Raw genomic sequence first — 24,116 nt, forward strand, 5'->3', positions numbered from 1 at the left:
TTCTAAAAGACATGGGCACTGCCTAGCTAATCGAATAAATCTGCTATCAGTGGCAACGAACACTTGTTTTTTACCATGACCTTGTTCAACACACGGTAATCCATACATAGCCTTTTAGAACCATCATGTTTCACCTGAAAAAGTATTCAATTCAGCCGGTTCCATGCGATAAGGGACCATGGCAAGGGGTTTGCTTGAGGGGTCAACTCAATCCTATGGTCAACCTCGCGTTTCAGCGACAGAGGCTTCAGCAGTTCTAGGGACATCACTTTCCGAAACTCTGTCAATAGTGGGTCAAGGGTCGGCGGCACTGTTGCTTCCACCTTCCCTTCTTCGGTACGCACGACAATTAGGAATGTCTGCTCTCCCCGCTTGACACCCTTCTTCAATTGTATAGCAGATAGCATTGAAGTCTTGCCTCTAAGAATATGGCATTGCACCGTGTGCAAAGAGTTTGGCTCCATGATCGTTAACGAGTTGAACTTCGACAACATCATCATATTTTGGCTGCGAAGAAACTTCATGTCCAAATTCATTCGAAAATCGTCTATGGACACCACTGAGAAGTTGGCTTTGCCGGCCCAACTCCCAATGTGAATAGCCACATCCCTTGTTTCACCAAAGATGGTCTTGGCCTCAGAGTTCACCGTCTTGATGGTCCTTTGCTTTGGCTCGGGCTTCAAGCCCAACCGCTCTGCCTCTTTCCGCGAGACAAAGTTATGTGTGGCCTCGGAGCCTATCATTGTCATAGCAGACTTCTCATTTACAATGACTTCCAAATACATGAGTTCTTTGCTAATCGGTATGCTTTCGACTGCACAACTTCTGACCGCATTTATGGTCTGCATGGCCCCCATCCTAGGCTGCACGACCTCGACATCACTACTCTCTGCTTGTATTGCATTGGCCTGCCCGTCGTCCTTCACGAAGTGTTTTAGACATTGCCTTGCGATATGTCTATCGCTACAGAACCAACAAGTCACAACCCGCCCTTTTTTATCGTTATTGTTGTACTTGTAATTCTGCTTCTTGTCGAAATGGTGTTGGGTCGACGCCTCACCCTTGTTACGTCGATCCTCCTTGCATCCGTGGTTCAGCTTCTTTCCAGCCTTAGTCGATGAAGTGAAGGACTTGCACTGTGTATCCACTAGTCGCTCGGCCGTCGCATACACATCTTCCAAAATCTTGAGATTGCTCATTTTCATTTCAGACTGTGCCCATGGCTGTAGTCCCACAATAAACCAGTTGAGTCTGTCTTTATCTAGCATATTGGGTATGTCCAGCATGAGCTTCTGGAACGTCCTGATGTAGTCTATCAAGGCTACAGTGTGCTTCAATTCTGACACCATCTGATAAGTTTGGCGTTATACATTCCTCGACATAAAGTCGTTTCATAGCTCAGTTTTGAATGCCTCAAAAGTATCAATTACGCAACGCCCTCTTTCTATATCGTTATGTTTCCTTCTCCACTAGGCTATAGCATCTCCGTCGAGGAGAGCTGCTACTTCGGCCAATACGTTCTGAATATCCAAGTAATCTTTCACCTGGAACAAAAAGTTCTCTGTGGCCTTGTTATCTCTTGAACCATTGAACTTCGATGGCCTCGACACATCTATCTTTGATGGCATATCACCATTTTTGCCATTTAGGGTCTCACTGTCTGTTGCAAAGTGCACTTCTTTAATTGAAGCTCATTTACTTTATTCTGCAGAGTGGTAAATATCGTAGTAACCGAAGTAACTTGTCTCATCAGCAAGTTCACCTGCTCTGAGAGGCTCGTCACCTTATCGTCTAGTCCTCCGAACGACTCAAATGCGCGTGAAATCGCTTTCTCGTGCGAAGTCACATCAACCACCAGTCTATTGACAGTCTCGGCCATTTGCGCATGGCCTCGAAGTGAACTCATCTCTTCGATCTTGGTGATTGCCTTACCTTTGGTGCTACACAAGTTTTATTGGGGTGCCACAATGTCTTGCTCACAAATCACGGCCTGTCGGCGCATCTCTCGACACCGACTCTGGAGTTTCTTCCTCAGCTCGAGAACGTGCTCTGGTACCACTTGTCATAGGCTTATTTTTTTAATAGGCCAGTGCGGCGCGAAGATCCTTCCTTACCGCTGCAAGCCTTTCGGTCACTCGTTTGCCGCTGTGGAAGCTTTGATAATAGAGAGTGCAAGAGAGCGAGAGAGAATAGAGGGAGAGAAATTGCAATCACTTGAAAGTAATCACAATAAGGGTGAACAAAAGAAATCTCAACGCATTTGCATTCATTCATAATTTTGCCCGCATGCTCATTACAATTCAGATCTACGGGCTAACCCTTCAAGGTATTGATCAACCTGAACCAAAGTGCAAGGGTGGCTCGGAGAAAGTTACAAGTGACTCAAGACTTACATCAAGACTCAACCAAAGCAAAACAGACTCTAGACACAACTGTACAAAGTAGGTCACAAGGGAACAATTACAATATTTTGAAAATATTGCCGATATTTGTGACTATGGTTCAACATGCTCGATTTAGTAGGAATCGACTCTTGGATCATGTTTTTTCGACAAAAAAACATGCGTTTATGAGTTGAAAAAAATTGATGCCTTCATAGCCGTTGATTTTTGGATCGCCGGATAAACTTGTATACAGGTCGGATTTCGGCGATCCAAAAGTCAGCTCCCACTAAACAAAACATGTAGATTACATCTATGGTGTTTGATGTGAGATTAAAACAAACAAGGGGATTCTGCCCCATTTGCTAGGTTGATTGCACATACAATCGTTTGTAGAAAATCTTAACCATATATATATTGGAAATGTGTAGCCACTTGATACGGTCGACAAAAAATGGTAAAGACGCTAAAATTTTGTCTTTTTGCGCCAAATAAAGCTTTAGCCGCGCTTCAAGCGTTTTTATGCGTCATTAAAGGTCCCAGCAGAATTGAGATCTTTACCGGCGCTAAAGCGCTGCTAATACCCTTTTTCATCCATTTTTGCGTGTTTTTGCGTAAAAAAAGATTGAGCGTCCATCCATCGTGCACGCAATGGAAGCTCGGCAACATCAAGTAGGTGTTCAAGCACCTATTGATTAAGTATCTACCCTTCACTATCATCCTGCCCCCTTTTTGTTAGGTCACCATTAGGACGCTCCAAAAATCATAGTTTTAGGTGTTTTACGCTCTATTTGAATCATTAGATGTGTTATGTCATTGTTTATTCAATAGAGAACATGTATTTGATTAAACATCTTTGTGCTCACATGTGTATTTTAAAGCGATAAAAAGATTAACAGCTGTAATTGTAGTAAAATTTGATGATAAATATTAACACTTTTACGTTGAAGCAATTTGAAACAAAGCTTATTTATTAATAAATAAGCAATGATAAACACATCGAACGGTTCAGATAGAGCATAAAACACCTCAAACTATGATTTTTAGAGGGCCCGAAAAGTGACCTAACAAAAAAGGGGGCAGGATGATCCATGTTCTCTCTCTTTCTCTTGCTATGTATATATATATATATATATGCATCTATTGTGGCCATAACTTACGGTGGTACATTACGTTGATCTAATCTCCAAAAGCAAAATCTAACTCTTGGATCATGTTCAGCGTGTTCTATTTACTATTTTTCATGTGTTACTCTAATATGATGTTTTACATAATTTCTAAACCACCCATCTTTCATGAATTGTGAGTTCATTTATTTCACCATCTAAGAAATTGAATCTTGTGGTGTATTAGACATGATAAAACCTCCTAACATAGTGATTAAACCATGTTAAACACATCTGTATTATATCTACCATTTTTTGGCTAGATCCATACAAGAGTTTGTCCCAGTAAAGATATATTTACTAGGAATACACTTTTGATCGGGTTGATTCAAATGTAAAAACGTGATTTTTAGAATCATCAAATTTAGAGAGAGAGAGGGTAATGCTCCGGTGCTCCAGGAGCACCTACTCCCACATACTGGAAATCATAGTTGTAGGTTGTATCTTCGTAATCAGACCTTATGGATGTACTCAACATAGTTAAGGGATCATGCTTTGGTTCATGTTTCTGCACATAAAAAAAAGATTTTTTAAGTCATAAAAATTTGATACATTATGAGCCATTGATTTTTAAAGGTCTTAAAAAGCCTACATGTATGCTATAATTGAAAAAGGTGTTTTAGGTGTTCGGGTCCGAACCCGACCCACAACTATCCAAACTTGACCCACAACTATCTCTTGTATGTACGTTTTGTTACTTTTGTTTCGGGTCTGGATATTATAATAGATCCAGACCCATGTTGTACATCCAAATATAAATATAAAGTTAGGTCACGATTTCTACAACACAAATCGTGACAGCCGCAGACCCCTCTTGCATTTTCTTCTTCATTTCTCTCTCTATCCTTTCTCAATACAGGTACAGGTGAAAATTCTAACATGGTATCAGAGCGGAGATCCATCTAAAGGCCGAAGAGGATTCCGACAGGTGCGATGATCAGAAATTTGAGGTTTTTTGTTCCTTCCCTTTCTACTCTTCTATTCTTCTTCATTTCCTTTCTTCCTCTCTCATTCTTCTCCTCTTTCTAAAATTTCCTGTGTACCCACATCTCGCGTGGGTTTTACATTCTAGTGGATCTGAGATTCACGTGAATCCTGTTCACGTGAACCCAGACCGTGAAAAAGGGGTGACAGTATTTCACGTGAATCGTTGAAATCGATTCACGTGAAACACCAAACCAATCACGATTGCTAATTCAAATCTGTTTTCGTTTAATATTATCTGCTTGATCTCCTTTGTTGGTACTATTTGTTTGATCTTCCTTTTGCCCAATCTCCTCCACGAATCTACCTTTGCATATTCGAATATTACAACTTTTCTCGTGATTCCTTATTGTTTTGCTATGCAATTTACTTCTTGATTATCCATTTCTATACTTGTCTGAAAATACATCTAACGTGTGAAAGTATTTTTCATCACGTCAATCTCAGTTTTTGGAGTGTATAGAAAAATGTTCAGTCTCTCTATTCTCAGAATCTGACAGCCAAAAGAAAAAAGGGGCTGAGCATTTCGTGAACACTCTTGTTGATTTTCATTCTCAATGGATCCTTATTCCTCTCAATCAAATCTTTCTTCAAGTTTTCTCAACCAACTCGTTTCTGAAAAGTTGAATACCTTAAACTTCTTGATTTGGAAAAGACAAATTGTTCCTTTTATAAGGAGCCAAGGTCTCTTAGGTTACCTGGATGAAACCACTCCAGTCCCACCAGAATTTGTCCCGAGTGAAGAGAAAGATGATAAAGGGGCGAGTTCGATCGTGTATGTAAAAAATGTAGAATTTCTCAACTGGGAAAAGAAAGATCAATCAGTTGTTGCATACATCACTTCAACCCTGTCTCAAGAGGTCCTTGTTGCCATCCCTGACAATTGTACAACACTACAACTCTGGGAGCGACTGATTCAGACGTATTCGCAGGTTTCACAAGCAAGGATGTTTTTTCTCAAAAGAAAATTTCAGTTGCTAAGAAAAGATTCTATGACCATCATGGAATATTTGAACAAGATAAAGATTATCACAGATCAACTTGCAGTTATAGGATGTGCGGTAAGTGACAGTGACATGGTGCAACAAACTCTGAGTGGATTGGGATCTGACTACAATATGATAGTCACTTCACTATTGTGCCTTCTTGTCCTTCCTACCTTTGATGAGCTACGAGCTAAATTGATTCAGTATGAAATGACTCTGAAAGGTTTCTCTGAAGAAACTCACATTCACACAAATTCCCAAGAAGTTTTTGCCACAAGAGTGACTTATGGTAGAGGACGAGGAGGACAAGGGCGAAGTGGACACGAAGAACGTGGTCTACTTCCCACGCCCAATATATTAGCTCATGCGCAGGGACAAAGATCCATCCCCACTTGCTTCCTTTGTAACAAAATGGGGCATATCAAGGCGAATTGTTGGCATAATCCATAGAATAAAGGAAAGGGTCCATAGACAGAAACCAAAAGAAAGTTCACAAATATCAGTGACAGTGGAGAGATTAAAGATCTGCTGATATCCACTTTGTCAGAGTTAAAATTGAAGCAAAGTGATGAAGGCACTTGGTTTGTCGACTCAGGGGCAGCGACTCATGTAACCTGCGATGCAGGTAAACTTTCTAACCCTATTCCTTATTTTGGAAAAAGTAAGATTGTCACTGGAGATGGATCCAACCATCCTGTTTCCCATGTTGAAAAAATTGTCATTCCTATGTCATATTCTACTCTTACACTTTCTGATGTTCTTCATGCTCTCGACATCAAGAAAAATATTATCTCCGTTTCCAAACTTATTAATGATAATAATGCTTCAGTTGAATTTACTCCCTTCTCTGTGCAGGTCAAGGACCTACGTACGAGGAAAACATTTGCTGAAGGAAAGAGACGAAACAATATATATGTCTTTGAAGAAGCTCCATGTCATTCCGCCCGCCCTGTTCATCTGGATTCGAAGTCTTCATTAGAGTCGTGTTCATCCTCTTCTGCTAATGTTTTTAGTATTTCTGAATGTAATAAGTCATTCTTATGACATAGTCGATTAGGACATTGTGGGAGTCATTTTATTGAGAAACTTGTCTCTAATAATCTCATTCCAAAAGAAAGTCTCAATGGGGATGAGAGAAGTCAGAAGTGTCTCAGTTGTCCTTCATGCGAAAGTCATGTATTGCCTTTTCATTCCATTAATAAGAGAGCTTCAAAACCTTTTGAGTTAATTTGTTCCGATGTATGGGGACCTGCCCCAATTGTTTCTGGATCCGGGAGCAGATACTACCTGATCTTTGTTGATAACTATTCTCGATACACTTGGATATATTTCATAAAAAATAAGTCGGAAGTCTTCCCTTTGTTTCAAAATTTTCTTTCCTTGGTTAAAAATCAATTTTTTGAGTCCATTCAATTTTCCAATGTGATGGAGGTGGAGAGTTCTTAGCTCGTGATTTTATTTCTTTTCTTCAAAATAACGGAATAGGAAGAAAGGTGTTCTGTCTACACACCCACAACAAAATGGGATTGCTGAGCGAAAACATAGGCATATAGTGAAAGTGCCATGAGTATGCTTCATGACAGTAATCTTCCCATCAACCTATGGACAAAAACTTTTCATTCTGCCGTTCATGTGATAAATAGACTGCCTATGGTTCTGGAAAATAAGTCTCCTTATTATTGTCTTTTTGGAGCTCACCCTAGTTATCACGATCTGCGTGTCTTTGGATGTGTTTGTTATGTGCATATTGATTAGTCCCTGAGAAACAAGTTTCAGGATAAGGCTCAGAAGTGTAGGTTTGTGGGATACGCAGATGACTACAAAGAATATAGGTGTTATGATCCAATCAACAGGCGCATTAGAATCTCAAGAAATGTTGTCTTTGATGAGAAAAATTTTGATCATGGTACCGACACAATGGATATGTCCCCTAACACAACTGAACTTTACTATCCTTGGCTGAGTTTAGAACTTTTTGTTATATACAACGAGAAGAAGAGATTATATACAACGAGAAGAAGAGATGTTCGAGAACACTGGGACATCGGGATCGCAAAATGAGGAGGGAGCACCATCATTCGTATCAGGCAGATACAAAGGCATTTCCTATTCTAGACAGAGACCGAAAGTATCAAATCATCCAAATCATGTCTCAGTCACCGATCCTACTCCCTCTCATACTCTTGAGGTCAGAAAATCAAATCGCATACGACATTCTATTGACAGGTGGGTCAGCTATAACAACTTCTCCTTGGATTTTCAGCTTTTTTTAACTGCACTCAATAAGGAAGATGAGCCCACTATGTACTATCAGGCAGTCACTTCTACCAAATGGGTAGAAGCCATGAATGATGAAATGCAGGCATTGCATGAATGTGAAACCTGGGAAGTTGTTCCTGTTAAATTATGTAATCAAACTTGTAATTTCGTATATATATTTTATATATATAAGGTAATACATATACATATATATAATATATGTATATGTATTTACCAATTATATATATAAAATATATATAGTCATAGTAAGGGTAGTTTAGGAATTTTACACATATTCTTTTTTCAAGAATATGTTTTTTTTGTATTTTCTTTTTTCTTTTTCTTTTTGTTTTTTTGCATTTAATGCATTGTACATGCATTGGGAGGGGCCCAACCCACTAGTCGTTGGACCCCTCCAACGGTCACAAATGTGACCGTTGGAGGGGCTCCAACGACTATGTGGAGCCCCTCCCAAGGCCTCCTCCAAGCCCTATTTATATGGGCAGCTCCTCTTGTATTTTCTCAAGGGATTTGGGATTATAGCCCAACCTCTTTAGTGTTTATGAAACTTATGGGTGCAAGTGCACATTTGTGATTCGGTGTGTTGTGTTTGTTGTGCACAAGTGTTCTTGGGTGTGTATGTTCACACATTTATTCTTAAGGTTGTTGTGTTATCGACTAAAGTATCTTGTTGAAGATACTTTTACATGGTATCAGAGCCTCGTTGAAGAAGAAGAATTGTGACTCGCCTTCTTTTGCATTCCTCGGGAAGCGTGCCTTCAAGTTTTTTGAAATCAAAGAGGATCATCTTCTTCGAGCAATATTTTAGGAGCTCCTTTTGTCAAGAAAGACGCAAAAAGTAATTAAGGTACATACTATCTCTTGCATTCTTTCCTCTCTAATGGGCGAAAAAGACTCCCATTTCTCTCTTGGGTTTAAGCTTAATGGCTCAAACTATCATGTTTGGGCCGGTAATATGGAAGCCCATATTAAAGGAAAGGGGCTTTGGGGTTACGTTTATGGATCCATACCGGAACCGGAACCCAAAATTACCATTGTTGAAGGAGGTGATATTAAGATTCTTGAAGGGGATGAAAGACAAAAGGCCCTTGAAGAGTATTCTAAGAAACATGATGATTGGGAAATGAAGAACTTCAAGATATTATCTTGGATTTTCTCATCCGTTGAGACCAAGATAAATGCCAACATCATCAAATTTAAAAGGGCTTCCGAAGCTTGGGTATATCTTGAGAAAATGTACACCTCAAGAGATCTATCCCACAAGTACTTTCTTCAAAAGAGGGCTTTGACTCTCCAACAAAATGACATGACCATTCGGGAGTACTTTGCCGAATTATCCTCTATTTGGGACGAGCTCGCAATTCTTGAACCTAAATGGAGTGGTGAGGCTATCGAATTAAGGCACAAACAACTTGAAGAAGACCGGTTCTTCAATTTTTTAAATGGCCTTAGACCCGAATTTGAACAAGTTCGGTCCTCTCTTCTCTCCGCCTTCACATCCCCCTCACTCGAAGATGTTATCACCAAGTTAAGTGGTGAAGAAACCCGTATGGGGATTGGCAAAAATAACCCTAGCATTCTTGTTACTTCTTCTACTCAAGAAGATGGTGAAATGGCTAATGCCGTGTCAAGACCGGGAAATAACATGAGGACCTATAGACCTCCTCATTTCAAGAATCAAGGTCAAGGAGGAAATGATCGGTATGGCAAAAGAGACTATAGCAAAGTAACTTGCTATCATTGTAAAGAACCCGGACATATCAAACCCTTGTGTCCTAAATGGAAGAAATTGATTGCAACGGCTATGGCATCTCAAGTTGAAGAACGACCCCCTTTATCAAGTGAGTCTCTTTCTCTTCAACAAATCGTGGAAGCCCTACAACCTCTTCTCAAGGGAGGTACTTCCGGAGCCGCTATGTCATCCTCTTCCCCCGGTAAGACATCATGGCTTTTAGATTCCGGGGCATCCTTTCACATGACCCCTAGTTATTGCACTCTTTCAAATTTTTCTAAAAGTGCTTTTCCATCCTTTGTATCAACCGCGGACGGTACATCTCTTGAGATTAAAGGAATAGGTAATTTTGAAAAACAAGACTTCTTTGTTCCAAAAATTCGTTTTATCCCAAACCTTAACCTAAATCTTCTTTCTGTTTCCCAACTCTCGGACCATGGTTGCGATATAAAATTTTCTTCTAATAAATGTTGGATACAGGATCGCCAGTCCGGGAGATTGATTGGGGAAGGCTCTAGAAGAGGAGACCTCTACTACGTAGATTTTCTTCAAGTTCCCAAGAGTCAATTTTGCAACGTCGTCCAAAACAAAGACATTCATGTATGGCATAAGAGATTGGGTCATCCCAATATTGTTAAAATCTCGTACTTGCCTTTTGTTAAACATCTTTGTAAAAGTGACTTTTTGTGTAATGAATGCATTCTTGGGAAAATGAAATGTTTGCCCTTTCCTCAAAGATCCATGTTTACGACAAAACCATTTGAAATTGTCCATTCCGATGTATGGGGACCGGCTCCGGTAATGTCTAAAGGAGGTTTTTCATATTATGTAATCTTTGTGGATGACTATACTAGGTTTTGTTGGATCTATTTCCTTAAACATAAACATGAAGTTTTTTCAACCTTTAAAAATTTTCACATGATGATTTCAAATCAATTCAATGGATCTTTAAAAATTTTTAGGTCTGACTCTGGAGGAGAATACCTCTCAAATGAATTTAAGGGTTATCTTGAAAATTTTGGAATTCTTCACCAAAAATCATGTCCAAAAACCCCTCAACAAAATGGGTTAGCCGAACGAAAACACAGGCACATCATTGAAACAACTAGGACTTTGCTCATTTCTCAAAACATTCCAAAAAATCTTTGGGCTGAGGCAGCTCTTACCTCTGTCTATCTCATAAACCGACTTCCATCGAAAAATTTAAACAAAATTTCTCCCTTTGAAAAACTGTATGATAAGGAACCTGATTATTGCAGGTTAAGGGTCTTTGGGTGTAAGTGTTTTGTTTTTACTGATAAGAATGACAAACTTTCTCCAAAGGCCATTCCTTGTGCCTTTCTTGGCTATTCTGAAACCCAAAAGGGGTTTCGTTGTTATGATATCAAAAGTGATAAGTTGTATGTTTCCAGGAACGTGAGTTTTTTGGAAAATGTTAGTGGATTTGAAAGTTGTGACCCCCATAATGAAAATATGGATTACTCCTTTTTATTTGATTTACTGAATAAGGATGATGATACTAGTGATAATGAGTCAGATCAAGGTAACCCAAATGAACTGGAAACCGAGGAAAACATCTCCTTGTCTCCTTCGTCACATCAACCTATTGAATTACCTAGAGACCCTATCACCTACTCTCATAGAGATCAAAACAACTTTAGGAGTGCTCTTGACAGATATAATGATGCCAGTTCCAGTGCCTCTCAGAATGAAGTGATCCCTCGTAGAACTGAGAGAAGTAGAAGGCCTCCTTCTAGGTTCATTTCCTATGACTCTTTCTCACCAAGATATAGAGCCTGCCTTAGTGCCATCCACTCTTATATAGAACCTAGAAATTTTGAAGAAGCACGTAAATGCCCTGAATGGATTAATGCCATGGACAATGAACTTGAGGCTCTGAGAAGAGCCAAAACCTGGGAATTCCAAAATCTTCCTAAAGGTAAGAAAACAATAGGGTGCAGATGGGTTTTCAAAGTAAAAACTAAAAGTGATGGATCCCTTGAAAGGTATAAAGCTCGCTTGGTTGCAAAAGGATATAGTCAAGAATATGGTATTGACTATGAAGAAACTTTTGCTCTTGTAGCTCGTATGGTCACTGTTCGATGTCTTATAACTGTTGCCTCTATCAACAAATGGAACATCTATCAAATGGATGTGAAAAATGCCTTTTTAAATGGCGATTTAAGCGAAGAAGTCTACATGGATGCTCCTTCTGGAATGGAGACTCCTAAGGGAAAGGTGTTTCGTCTTCAGAAAGCACTCTATGGCCTAAAACAAGCTCCCAAGGCTTGGTATGATAGATTTAACTCTGTTATGATTGAGAATGGTTTTTCCTCTTGTTTTACTGACACTGCTCTATTTGTTAGAAAATCCAATGCAGGGATTGTTATTTTACTTCTGTATGTTGATGACATGTTCATCACTGGGAGTGATTCTAACGGGGTTAAAAGTATAAAATCTATCTTAAAAGATAAATTTGAAATGTCTGACTTGGGTTTTTTAACTTATTTTTTGGGAATTGAAGTGGCATACTCTCTTCGAGGATATTTCTTATCTCAAACTAAGCTTGCTTCTGAGATCATTGACAGGTCAGGTATTACAGATGAGAAGCTGTGTGAAACTCCTGCGGTAGTAGGAGCAAAGATGAAAATTGATGATGGAGTTCCCCTATTGGATCCTACACCTTACAGACAGCTTGTAGGGTCCCTGATGTATCTGAGTATTACCAGACCAGATATATCCCATGCGGTCCATACTGCAAGTCAATTTCAGCATGCGCCTACATCCGTTCACATGAGTGCCATCTTACGGGTCGTAAGATACATAAAGGGTACTCTAAATAAGGGAGTTTTTCTGTCCTCTTCCTCTGATTTAAAATTGATTGCTTATACTGACTCAGATTGGGGAGGTGACCCAAATAACCGTCACTCCACCACTGGTTTTTGTGTGTTCTTAGGAGACTCACTAATTTCGTGGAGATGCAAGAAGCAACAAAAGGTGTCGCTCTCCTCAACTGAAGCTGAATATCGTGCCATGGCCACTACTACCATGGAGATTGTTTGGATTCACCAACTGCTAGAAGACATGGGGATCAAAATTGAAGGACCCACCAAGCTATGCTGCGACAACAAAAGTGCAATCTACATTGCAAAGAACCACACCTTTCATGAGCGGACAAAACACATCGAAATGGACTGTCACTATGTTCGTGAAGCATATCTCCGAGGAGTTATCAACCTTCCTTATGTCACGTCCGAATATCAGTTGGCCGATTTCTTTACTAAAGCCCTGTGCGCTCCGCGGTTCAACTTCCTTCTTGGCAAACTATCGGTCATCTTGCCCTAAGTTTGAGGGGGGGTGTTAAATTATGTAATCAAACTTGTAATTTCGTATATATATTTTATATATATAAGGTAATACATATACATATATATAATATATGTATATGTATTTACCAATTATATATATAAAATATATATAGTCATAGTAAGGGTAGTTTAGGAATTTTACACATTTTTTTTTTCAAGAATATGTTTTTTTTGTATTTTCTTTTTTCTTTTTCTTTTTGTATTTTTGTTTTTTTGCATTTAATGCATTGTACATGCATTGGGAGGGGCCCAACCCACTAGTCGTTGGACCCCTCCAACGGTCACAAATGTGACCGTTGGAGGGGCTCCAACGACTATGTGGAGCCCCTCCCAAGGCCTCCTCCAAGCCCTATTTATATGGGCAGCTCCTCTTGTATTTTCTCAAGGGATTTGGGATTATAGCCCAACCTCTTTAGTGTTTATGAAACTTATGGGTGCAAGTGCACATTTGTGATTCGGTGTGTTGTGTTTGTTGTGCACAAGTGTTCTTGGGTGTGTATGTTCACACATTTATTCTTAAGGTTGTTGTGTTATCGACTAAAGTATCTTGTTGAAGATACTTTTACAGTTCCTAGACCACCTGACAAAAATGTTGTCGGATGCAAATAGGTCTACAAAATAAAGTATAAGCCAGATGGGACCATTGAACGATACAAGGCAAGACTTATGACAAAAGGGTTCACTCAAGAAGCTGGGCAAGACTATGATGAGACCCTCAGTCCGATGGTGAGAATGGGAACAATTCAAATTATTCTTTCCCTAACTGTTGAACATGGATGAAAGTTGAGTCAGCTTGATGTGAAAAATGCATTCTTGCATGGAGATTTGAAGGAGGAAGTCTATATGGAGCAACCCCCTGGATTTCAAGAACACAATTGCAAAACACATGTGTGCATGTTAAAGAGAGCTAAAACAAGCATTTCGCTCTTGGTTTGATAGCTTCTTGCTTGAGATTCAAAAACATGGATTTGCTCGTTCCGTGTTGGACCACTCACTATTTATTTTTAGAAGTTAGAATGTGACTACTCTACTATTAATTTATGTTGATGATATCGTCGTCACAGGGAACTCTGAAGCTCACATCCAAGAAGCTATGTCACATGGATGCGGGTGCGACACGGGTGCAGCGCAATTTTAAAAATTTTGGACACGGGGACTCTGTTATATGTATATATATATTATTTTATTTTTTTAAAAAAGTGCCCAGACACAGCACAGTCTGTGACTGTGTCTGTAACTGCAGCACAACACAGTCCACTGTGCACAACACAGTCCACTATGCACAACACTGTGACTGTGCACAGCACAATGCACCGTGACTGTGCACAACACAGTCTCTTTTTATATATATATAATTTTAAATAAAAAATATAAAAAAAATCAATTTTTTAGTTTTTTCACCCTACAAATAGACATTTTTGGACTCGGTCAAAGTTGACCGAGTCCAAAATGTGGACAGACTCGGCCTTGACTCGTTGACCGAGTCCGACTCGGCGTTGACCGAGTCCAGGCCGAGTCCGAAGCCGCACCCATGTCCGCACTCATGTCGGGCGTGTCGACTCGGGTGCGGGACCTCCCTAGCCGAGTCCGTGTGACTTAGCCAAAAAGTAAAAAACTTACTAGGTCAGAGGTTCAAGATGAAAGACCTTGGTGCCTTGCGCTATTTTCTTGGTGTAGAAGTTGATAACCAGGCTCATGGCTTGACGCTCACTCAACACAAGTATATCGTGGATGTTCTCAGCAAGGTATGCATGAAAGACTGCAAACCTCTAGTTACTCCAAGTGTGCTTCACCAAAAACTCAATGCTCATGATGGAGATTTGTGTGACGATCCCACCAGGTATCACAGTCTAATAGGAATGTTGCAGTATCTCACATTCACTCGACCTGATATTGTTTATTCAGCCAACCAAGTGTCTGAGTTTATGCATGCACCACGTACTGGACATATGGAAGCGGTTAAGAGGATACTTAGATATCTGAAAGGGACCGTTGGGGACAGATTGATATATTCACCGCAGTCGTTGGGCAAGAATGAGCGCGAACTTATTGTATACTGTTATGCAGACTGGGCAAGGGATCCCGATGAACGAAGATCTACATCGGGATATTGTGTCTTTATTGGAAGGAATTTAGTCTCTTGGAGCAGCAGGAAATAAAAGGTTGTTGCTAGATCAAGCACTGAGGCAGGGTATAAATCTATGGCTGCAGCTACTGTCGAAGTCACGTGGGTTAGACATCTCCTAACTGAAGTAGGAGAAACGATTGCTCGCTCTATCTTGCTGTGTGATAATCAAAGTGCTCTCAACATGTCATTCAATCCAGTTCACCACAGTCGTGCTAAGCATATTGAAATTGACCAACATTTTGTAAGACAAAAAGTTGAGGAAAAAGAGATTGAGCCTGAGTTTGTCAACACTGAAAGACAAGTTGCAGACGTATTTACAAAGGGCTAGACAAAAGATCGTTTTTGGATGCTTAAAGACAAGTTGTTCATGATTCAAAACCATGATCAACTTGAGGGGGGGTGAAAAAGGTGTTTTAGGTGTTGGGGTCCGAACCGACCCACAACTATCTCTTGTATGTACGTTTTGTTACTTTTGTTTCGGGTTTGGATATTATAATAGATCCAGACCCATGTTGTACATCCAAATATAAATATAAAGTTAGGTCACGATTTCTACAACACAGAAATCGTGACAGCCGCAGACCCCTCTTGCATTCTCTTCTTCGTTTCTCTCTCTATCCTTTCTCAATACAGGTGTAAATTCTAACAATAATCACATGATCCAAAACTTGTTTTATACTAAATAATGCTTATAGATCAGATCTATAAGTTCTGATCAACAAAAAAAAGTTCAAGAAATTTGAAAATCTAAAGCTTCTATTAGGTGGGACCGTGGGAGTAGGTGCTCCAAGAGCACTTCATTGTAAATTTTCTTTTTTTTTTCCTTTTTTGGGGGGGGTCAGGACTAGACCAACTAGTCCCCTCTAGTCCTGCCTATGTGCCTTTAGGTCTTTTAGGAGCCTGGCAACTAGGCGCCAACTAGCACTTTTAGCTACATAGGGTAAAATATTAACATTTGTTTCTAGGCTTGGATCATTTAAGAATTGAAGAACTTGGCTTTCATGCTTTTAGGCTAATCAATTTAAGCTGTTTATCAAAGTATGACATCCAATCTCTGCTATTGATTTTATGTGGTTCTTTCTTTTACCATCTAAAATGGTTGGTTTTTCAGATATGATACAACATGCCCCATTCTGATTCCAGGTAAATGTTTGCTTCTTTTACTAGCTTGCAGGGCAAAACTATGTGGTTCTCTAGATGGGCTTTTCCATATCTATCACAGAGCTGTTGGTGGAGAAGGCAGCTATAAAGTATGTACAGAGGATTCATTGCAACTAGTTGAAGCTTTGAGGTACTCTGTTGGGAAGGAGTTCACATACTTATAAGGATGCTTTTCTAACATTCAAAGATGTCACGCAGTATTTATTTCATATGTTGATGATTATTCACTTCTGGCTTATTTGTAAATTCCTTTTTATATGAAGTGTGGTTATAACAGAACTTTCATTGGATCAAGCTAAAAAGGCTCTTGAGGCATTGTGCTTGCCAGCAGTGAATCCTCTACAGGTTTCCCCTGTTTCAGCTGCAATTCCTTTTCTTCAGCACTAGTTATCTGTCACTAATATTAGTGTCTATGTTAACAGGAAATTATGAATCAAGGCATTGAGTCAATCAAGCAGTTGAATCCGGCTCAATTTACCATTCATATAGATCGTTTAGCCAATATTTTCAGGTCTTATTCTTGTCCGCTTAATGCTCAAAAACTTTGTTCTAGTGAATGAGTTGACATTTATGTGCTGATGCAATTTCTAGATACGTAAATCACCCTGAAGCTGTGGGAGATGCATTCCAAAGAATATGGCCATTATTTAAGGCCATCTTTGATCAGTAAGTGTGTGTGTGTGTGTGTGTGTGCAAACATACAGGTATGCGTGTGTAGATGTGCATGCAAACGTACAGGTACGCGTGTGTTGATGTGCGTAAGCCCTCCAAGCCTGAGCAAACCCAGCACCAAATCCAATAATGTTTCCATGTTGGCAGCGGAGGCAGCTACAGGAAAAGAAGATTTTGCTTCAAACAGAAGAAATTCTTCTTTTTTTCTTTCTTTAAGAACCTTGATGTGATGAAGGGGCCAACATCTGTTCTGTTAATGTCAATTGATTGTCATAGACATTAACATGTTCACTAACTTTTGTTTCCCTTGTAAGCTTTAAAACTACATGCTGGTGTGTCATCAATGGGCACCATGAATTGTAATTTTTCTAGATTTACAGCAAATGACTTTGCTGTTTAGAAAGATACTTCAAAAAGTGAAAATCTTGATCTAATTATGATTTTTGTTTAATAAAAGTAGGTGTTTAAATGCTAATTTACTGTTAAGAATATGGCCTTTACAGTGTTCTGAAATTGTTCATGTGATCTGCAGTCGTGCATGGGACATGAGGACAATGGAGGCATTATGCCGAGGTTGCAAATATGCTGTAAGTTCTACAAGTTAGGAAATGTCATTTAGTAGGAAAAGAAAATGCTTTCCACCTTTTCAACTAATGGCTATTTAATTTGAGTATTATTTTTCAATGCAATTTTAAAGAGCAAATTTGATGTATTTTTCCATGCCATTTTAATGCAAATTTTATGTCTGTTGTGATTTCAATGGCAAGTTTTGTGAATTGCAAGTTTGTGCTCATAACTGTCAATGATTCTTATGCTGTCTTCATTGGCTGGAACATGGATATTTTCTATTTTTGATAGAATAGTTCCAATTTAGATGAAATATCAGTTCAGCTTAACCTTCATCAACTTATGTGGATGATTTCTTATCAATGTGTTACAGGTAAGGACTTCTGGGAAGTTTATTGTAGTCTCGATTGGCGATATGTTGACTGTGATTCAAGGACAGTATCAATTGCATCATCAGTCATGCTTCCTATATCTTTCTAGTGAAGTTATTAAGGTTTGTTTAGTCCTAGTGGTTTCATTTGTTTATCCTGTCTCAGATCCTTCTTCCTGATAATTTACTTTACTATAATGTGGCAAAGTTATTTGGATCCGAACCGTCTTGTGCCAACTATCTTGGATGTTTAATAGAGTCACTCTTCCGTCATACAACACACCTACTGACAAAAATTGAGGTAATGTTGTTAGCCTAGATTTATTTATTTATTTATTTTTATTTAGACATCTAAAGAAGATAATGATTTTCCTTTTTTGGTAGGATTTTACTGCAAGACCGGACATAGCAGATGATTGTTTCCTGTTGGCTTCAAGATGTATCAGATATTGCCCTCATATATTTGTTCCAACATCAATTTTCTCATCACTAGTGGACTGTTCCATAATCGGGACCACTGTGCAACACAGGTATTGACTGCAATCCTTGTAAAGAAGGAAATGATGGAACTGAAACTTCTATGACAGCAGAAAACTAACTTAAATGGTGCTTCTGCTGATCTATAAGAACAAAAGAAAAGATGCAAGAGATGCTACCAGCAAAAATGACTTGCAAATTGCAAGTTTCTGTAATAGCAGGAGACTGACTTAAATGATGTATTGTCCAAAGTGTGCCTTCTCTGATCCATAAAAACGGAGAATAAAATATAAGAGAGTCTACCAGAAAAGTTAAATGGTAAGTCTCTTTTTACTTAAAGTATCACTAATTTGGAGCAGTCACATGGTCATTTACAAAACCTTGGTTCCTCGGATCATTCTCAGTTCTTGCCGCTACTAAACAAATAATTACAGTGCCCTCAAAAGTACAAGTGCTGAGCAGGTGCTGTTGGGTTGAATGTATGACAACAAGAACACCTTTAGTTAAAAATTCGAAACTTGTTTTTCATTGTTCTTTTCTTTCTTTTTAGTTTTTTTACTTGAACTTTACGGGTAGTTTTTCTGTATGGAGCATAATTAAGAGAGCTAAGTATAGTCTCCAACCAATCAGTATTTAAGTTTCTTCCCCTATTTGTGCTCTTTGGTTGGGATGTTCACTGGTCTGCAATAAATAAATGCAGCATAGAATAAAATTTGTCATCTGGTTGGAATTCTTAAGAGACTTGGCTCAGAATTTTAGCATATTATAACTCATCAGTCTGGACTCTTTTCCAACATGATATCCGTGTCTAGATAACTCCTTAATATACAATCATAATGTTTGGATCTTGCTAATTGCTTCTCAATGTTAATTTGCTTGGAAGATATTTTTTGCATCAGATATTTCTGCTTTCTTATAAGCTTTTTGTTCTTCCTTTATTAGATAAGTCCATAAAATTTTTCATGATATTTGTGTTTCTTCCTTTTTTTCATTTTCTTTTGCTCCTTTTGTGCTTTTCTATTACTTGCATGTTTAAAATTAGTTTCCATTAAGCTTGGCATTTTCCATGTGCACCTGCAAATTGCCATGGTTCTTACCCATTTGCTACAATTCTAGCTTCCTATGGCCATGGACTTCATGCATTTTCAAACTTCTATATTTGATTGACCTTTTTGGCTTTTACAACATTGACCTACTTGCTAGATCAGTAGTTATCTTTTAAGGGTTACTTGATATGAGGATTCATGTTTTACAGCCCAAAATGACTTTACATGAACAAATCCATGGCCTCTACAGCAACTGAAATCACCTCGATATCATTTATTCTCAGATATATTGGGATTCTGCTATTCAATGTGCCTATTCTTCACTATGAAAAACTGGATTGGCAGACATGTGAAGAGCACTAATATTGTCATAGTGAAGAATAGGCGCATTGAATAGCGGAATTCCAATGTCTCTGAGAATAAATGATATCCAGGTGATTTCAGCTGTTGTAGAGGCGTGGATTTGTACTCAGCCTCTGCACTAGATCGGGCCATGGTGTTTTGTTTCTTGGCACTCCAAGAAATGATATTATCAAGAAAAGTACAAAACCCGGTAGTAAATTGCCTTGTGTCGAGGCACCCTGCCCAGTCTGCGTCTAAGAAGCCATAGAGATCAAGAGTACTTTGCTTCAATATACGTAAGCCAAAATCAACAGTTCCTTTAATTTACCTGAGAGTACGTTTGAGAGCCTAAAAATGACCAGCCTTGAGATCATGCATAAGCTGACTTATATAATTAACACTGAAGGATATCTTAGGACGGGTGATGGTTAGATACTGAAATTTGTCAGGAGCAAGGTTTCCAAACTAGAAAGTGGAAGCAGGAATCGATACGGGAAGCATAAGCGAGAAGCGAGGCATTTTAAAATTTATAGGAAGCGGGAAGCGAAGTATCAATTTAAAATCCAAATATTAAAAAAATGAAGCAATATAGTAATTGAATAGGAATCAAACAAGAAACAAATAAAAACTAAAATAAAATTGATCATTCTTATATTTCGTGATTTTTCAGTAAAAGAGTTCATTTTTTGTTAAAATCTAACAATGATGGTTACTAATTTAAAGAAAGTACATGGAAAGTGAGTGAAAGCGTGAGAGAAAATGCATGAAAAGAAGCGTGAGAAAAACATATAGGAACCATAGACCATGTGTGTAGGAAACAAAGAAGAAGTGTGAGGGAATCGAGATTCCCATGAAGTTTCAGAAGCGAGGAGTATCGCACTTCCGAAGCAAGTTTCCGGGAAGCGAGTTTCCCACCTACCTAAGAAGCTTCCGGTAACTCTGATCAGGAGGCTTTTGTATTGGTTTGGATCATGAAATTTGTCTAGGAGATTGGATTGATATTTTTTGGCTATGGGATTGGCAATAGATTTACACTTGCATTTGAGCACGTTCCAAAAGATCCCCTGCATACTTTTCTTGGCACAAGAATATGCACTGGGAATTGTAATCAACTTCAATACCCAGGAAATAATGTAAACAATCCATATCTTTGACATGAAACTCATGCTCAATTTTATAAATGAATTCCTTTATGAGTTCATTATCGCTCCCTGTCAGTATCATATCATCAACATATACAAGTAAAATCAAAGTTCTATGAACATTGTGTTTAACAAACATCGATGGATCAGCATTGCTGCAGAAAAAACGTAAATTCCCAAGGGGGGTTGGCTTAGTAGGGTGGGGCCTTGGCTGCTAGATGGGCAGTCAAGGTTTGATTCCCATGGGTGTCACCCCTCTGCGCAAGCCAATCCGTAGCATAGGCCCTGGGGCAGGGGTCCTAGGCTCAGAGTTTTGCGCAGCCAACATGACGACCGTAGGTATGGCAGGCTGAGCCAGCGCGACCAGGTCTTCGTACCGGGTGCGGTTTCTTCGGGTTATAAATTCAAAAAAAATTGTAAAAATTGAAACTGATATAATTGATTCTTTTAGTTGATTAATAGAAATTCATATTATTAACTCTTTTATTTGATCAATAGAAACTGATATTAATGATTCTTTTAGTTGATCAAATCTTTATTGATAAATAATGAGAAAATATGTGATGTTAGCATAATGAGAGAGGTGATGTTAGTAGCCTTGCCAAGTTACTTTACTACAAATGCCAGTTCAGCTTTCAATAATTACAAAATAATGGAATTTTTTATGCTATTTTGTGGAAAACATTGTTTTGTCATGAGTAATAATTTGAAGTTTTATGACTTTATCTGCTTGAAAGATAAGTTTGTGATTCCTGTAGCCTTTGCAACTGACACAATGTCTCAATTCTGTAGGTTGTTCCTTTGATTTTTTCCAGGTTGTGTTTGAAATACAGATTTCTCAAACATTTCTATAAATCTGAACTTGTAACTTTTCCAATTGTGACAGGGAAGCTTGCAATTCCATCTTGACCTTCATGTCTGATGTTTTTGATCTTGCAAGTTCTGCTAATGGGAAGGAGTGTCGTTCTGTAATAGACAATGTGGTCCTTCCCAGAGGTTCAAATATCACTAGAATTTTGATAGCCTCAATTACTGGTGCACTTCCAACATCTCGGCTTGAAGAGGTTTGTTTTACAAACATTTTATTGAACTTGTCAAATGTGTCTTTCTCTCTGTCTGCGTATGAGCCCAATAATGTTGTGAAAAATATAACTGAACCAGAACGTTCAACTAGTCATATATCTGGTTGACTTTATACAAGATCCTGGGGGATTTGGAAAGGGGAGGAGTAAGTAGAAAAAAAGAAAAAGCCTAAAGTTTCAGGTCATATCAATCTTTACTTTCATAGTCCATCCTATAAATTGAGGACCAGGCCCAATTTATGATCAGATGCCTAAAGTATGGCTGCGTATAGTGATATTTGTGAGTGGTTTAAAGATGGGAGACTGCTCATGATAGGAATGATCAGGAGATTTTTTGTGCTTTCATTGAAAGGTTCCCACTGTTGCCTTCAGAGACCTCCTAAACTTCTCTCTCTCTGACTAAAGGTTTTTCGTGATCTAAAACATGTATTCTGTCTTTTCAGGTATCATATGTTTTGCGTTCCCTAACAAGGTCTTATGGTGTGAGGGTGTGTGAATGGGCAAAAGAAGCTATATCACTCATCCCACCGGCAGCTGTTACTGAGTCTGAGAGTTCCAGATTTCTTAGTGCTCTGTCAAAGTTGGCATCCGAAGCAGATAGTTCTGCTCTTATTGGCCCACTTGAAGAATTGTCTGATGTTTGTCGACGCAACAGAACTGTGCAAGATAGTGTGCAGGGTGCTTTGAAACCTCATGAGGTGAATTTCGTTCGTGCACAATAGTTGAGAAGATGGGCTACTTAGTGGTGTTTGCTCTCTTAAATGGTCTATTGCTAGGTAGGTTTGGACTCTCAACGGTTGTATCATAGTGAAGAGTGGAGCAATTGCAGTTTTTCAGGCAATATTATCCAGGGAATTTATACTTGAGAATAGCTGTACAAATTCATTGCAAATTTGTTCAGGAAAAAACTTTGAGTGCCGTTTATGAAACTTTGGTTTTGAAAACTTGATGTTATTCTCTCCTCTTGCTGTATCATGTAAAATAGTGGATTTGTTTATATTCTTGATAGTGTATATTTTTATCATGTTGTAAAGGACGGATTGATGGAACTCTTTAATGGTTTTGATATTTTTTTGGCATCTTCTACATGGTTTGTTTTTGTTTCTTTTTCTGGCATCTTCTGTATAGTTTGTGGTGGACTGATTCCGATCTTGCACTTGTTGGCATGGATTTCTTACACTGAAAATGAAACAATTTAGGCTTTGGTTGGGAGGTGGTATTGGTGAAGAGATGAGAAGGGTGATGGAGTGGAGAAGAAAATGGGTGATGAGAGTGTTGTCTGCTGCATCCTTTTCAGGATGCAGTTGAAATGGAGAAATGAGAGGCCATCTCCACTCCCATTGCCATCCTCGTCACCACTTCCATCTCTCAAAACCAAGCTTTCAAACAGCAGTTTGGGTTGGTAGAGTTAGGGATGTCAATGGATCAGATGTTATCTGATGTCTGACTGAATTCGACTTCATTTAGACAGATTTGGTAAGCCAAAACAATATCTGATTTATAAAAATGTGTTTATATGGTTTTGAGTTTCTGCTACTGTATCCTATGGATATTTGAATTTGACGGATATGGGAATGTGTTTACATGTGAAAAAACTAGATTGGGTATGAGCTTTTTACCATCCGATTCTGAATCCAAATCCATTTAGCCAATATCTGAGTAGGATCTAGTATTAGCCACATCTGATCAGAATCTGAACCATTTACATCCCTAGGTGTAGTAGTTGTGATTTAACTTTCATCTACATGAATGGTTACATGACCTAGTTCAGTTCATTTTGACCCAATCATGGATTCATGGTTGTTTCTCATCCGAAATCTGTCAAATTTGGGGTCAATGAGATAACTGAATGATCAGGTTACACAATCATAACCGAGGGGTCTTGGGTGTGAGTTTTTGGGGTTATCCCCTACTTGGATCCAGGGGTCTCTTTAAGTGATCCCTTGTGTGCCACAGCCAATCACATGGCCGCATTTTGAGTGGGGCCTGCATTCTGTTGCTGTGGGGACCATGAAATGCTGGCTTTTTGGGCCCAAGGCCCGAATTGGGCCAGGCTTGACTTGGTCCAGCTCGGTCAATTTGTGGGTAGTGCCATCTGGTTGCTCCTTCCTAGTTACAAAGACTTGTTGGTGCAGCTTTTTCTCTAGTAAAGCGTTTCAACTTTCCTAAGAAAGCCACATTGGACCACATCCCTTTCCATGAAGCTCGTGTTGATCTCATCACGAGTGCATA

General features: G+C 38.9%; 1 protein-coding gene across 1 annotated transcript in view; it reads left to right on the forward strand.

Annotated features, from left to right (window-relative positions):
* Positions 1–22,963, forward strand: part of MOS14 (ARM repeat superfamily protein) — a 68,662-nt gene extending 45,699 nt beyond the window's left edge. The window contains exons 18-27 of the mRNA XM_089991971.1: positions 16,193–16,316; positions 16,450–16,531; positions 16,609–16,697; positions 16,778–16,852; positions 17,391–17,445; positions 17,799–17,918; positions 18,004–18,096; positions 18,180–18,325; positions 21,689–21,866; positions 22,328–22,963. Coding sequence (XP_089848097.1) covers positions 16,193–16,316; positions 16,450–16,531; positions 16,609–16,697; positions 16,778–16,852; positions 17,391–17,445; positions 17,799–17,918; positions 18,004–18,096; positions 18,180–18,325; positions 21,689–21,866; positions 22,328–22,606 — 1,241 coding nt within the window. The 3' untranslated portion in view covers positions 22,607–22,963. The remainder of the gene's footprint in view (positions 1–16,192; positions 16,317–16,449; positions 16,532–16,608; positions 16,698–16,777; positions 16,853–17,390; positions 17,446–17,798; positions 17,919–18,003; positions 18,097–18,179; positions 18,326–21,688; positions 21,867–22,327) is intronic.
* Positions 22,964–24,116: the final 1,153 nt, after the last annotated feature.

Source organism: Nuphar pumila, chromosome 16 (assembly GCF_984573655.1).
Source record: "Nuphar pumila chromosome 16, dmNupPumi1.hap1.1, whole genome shotgun sequence".
NCBI lineage: Eukaryota > Viridiplantae > Streptophyta > Magnoliopsida > Nymphaeales > Nymphaeaceae > Nuphar > Nuphar pumila.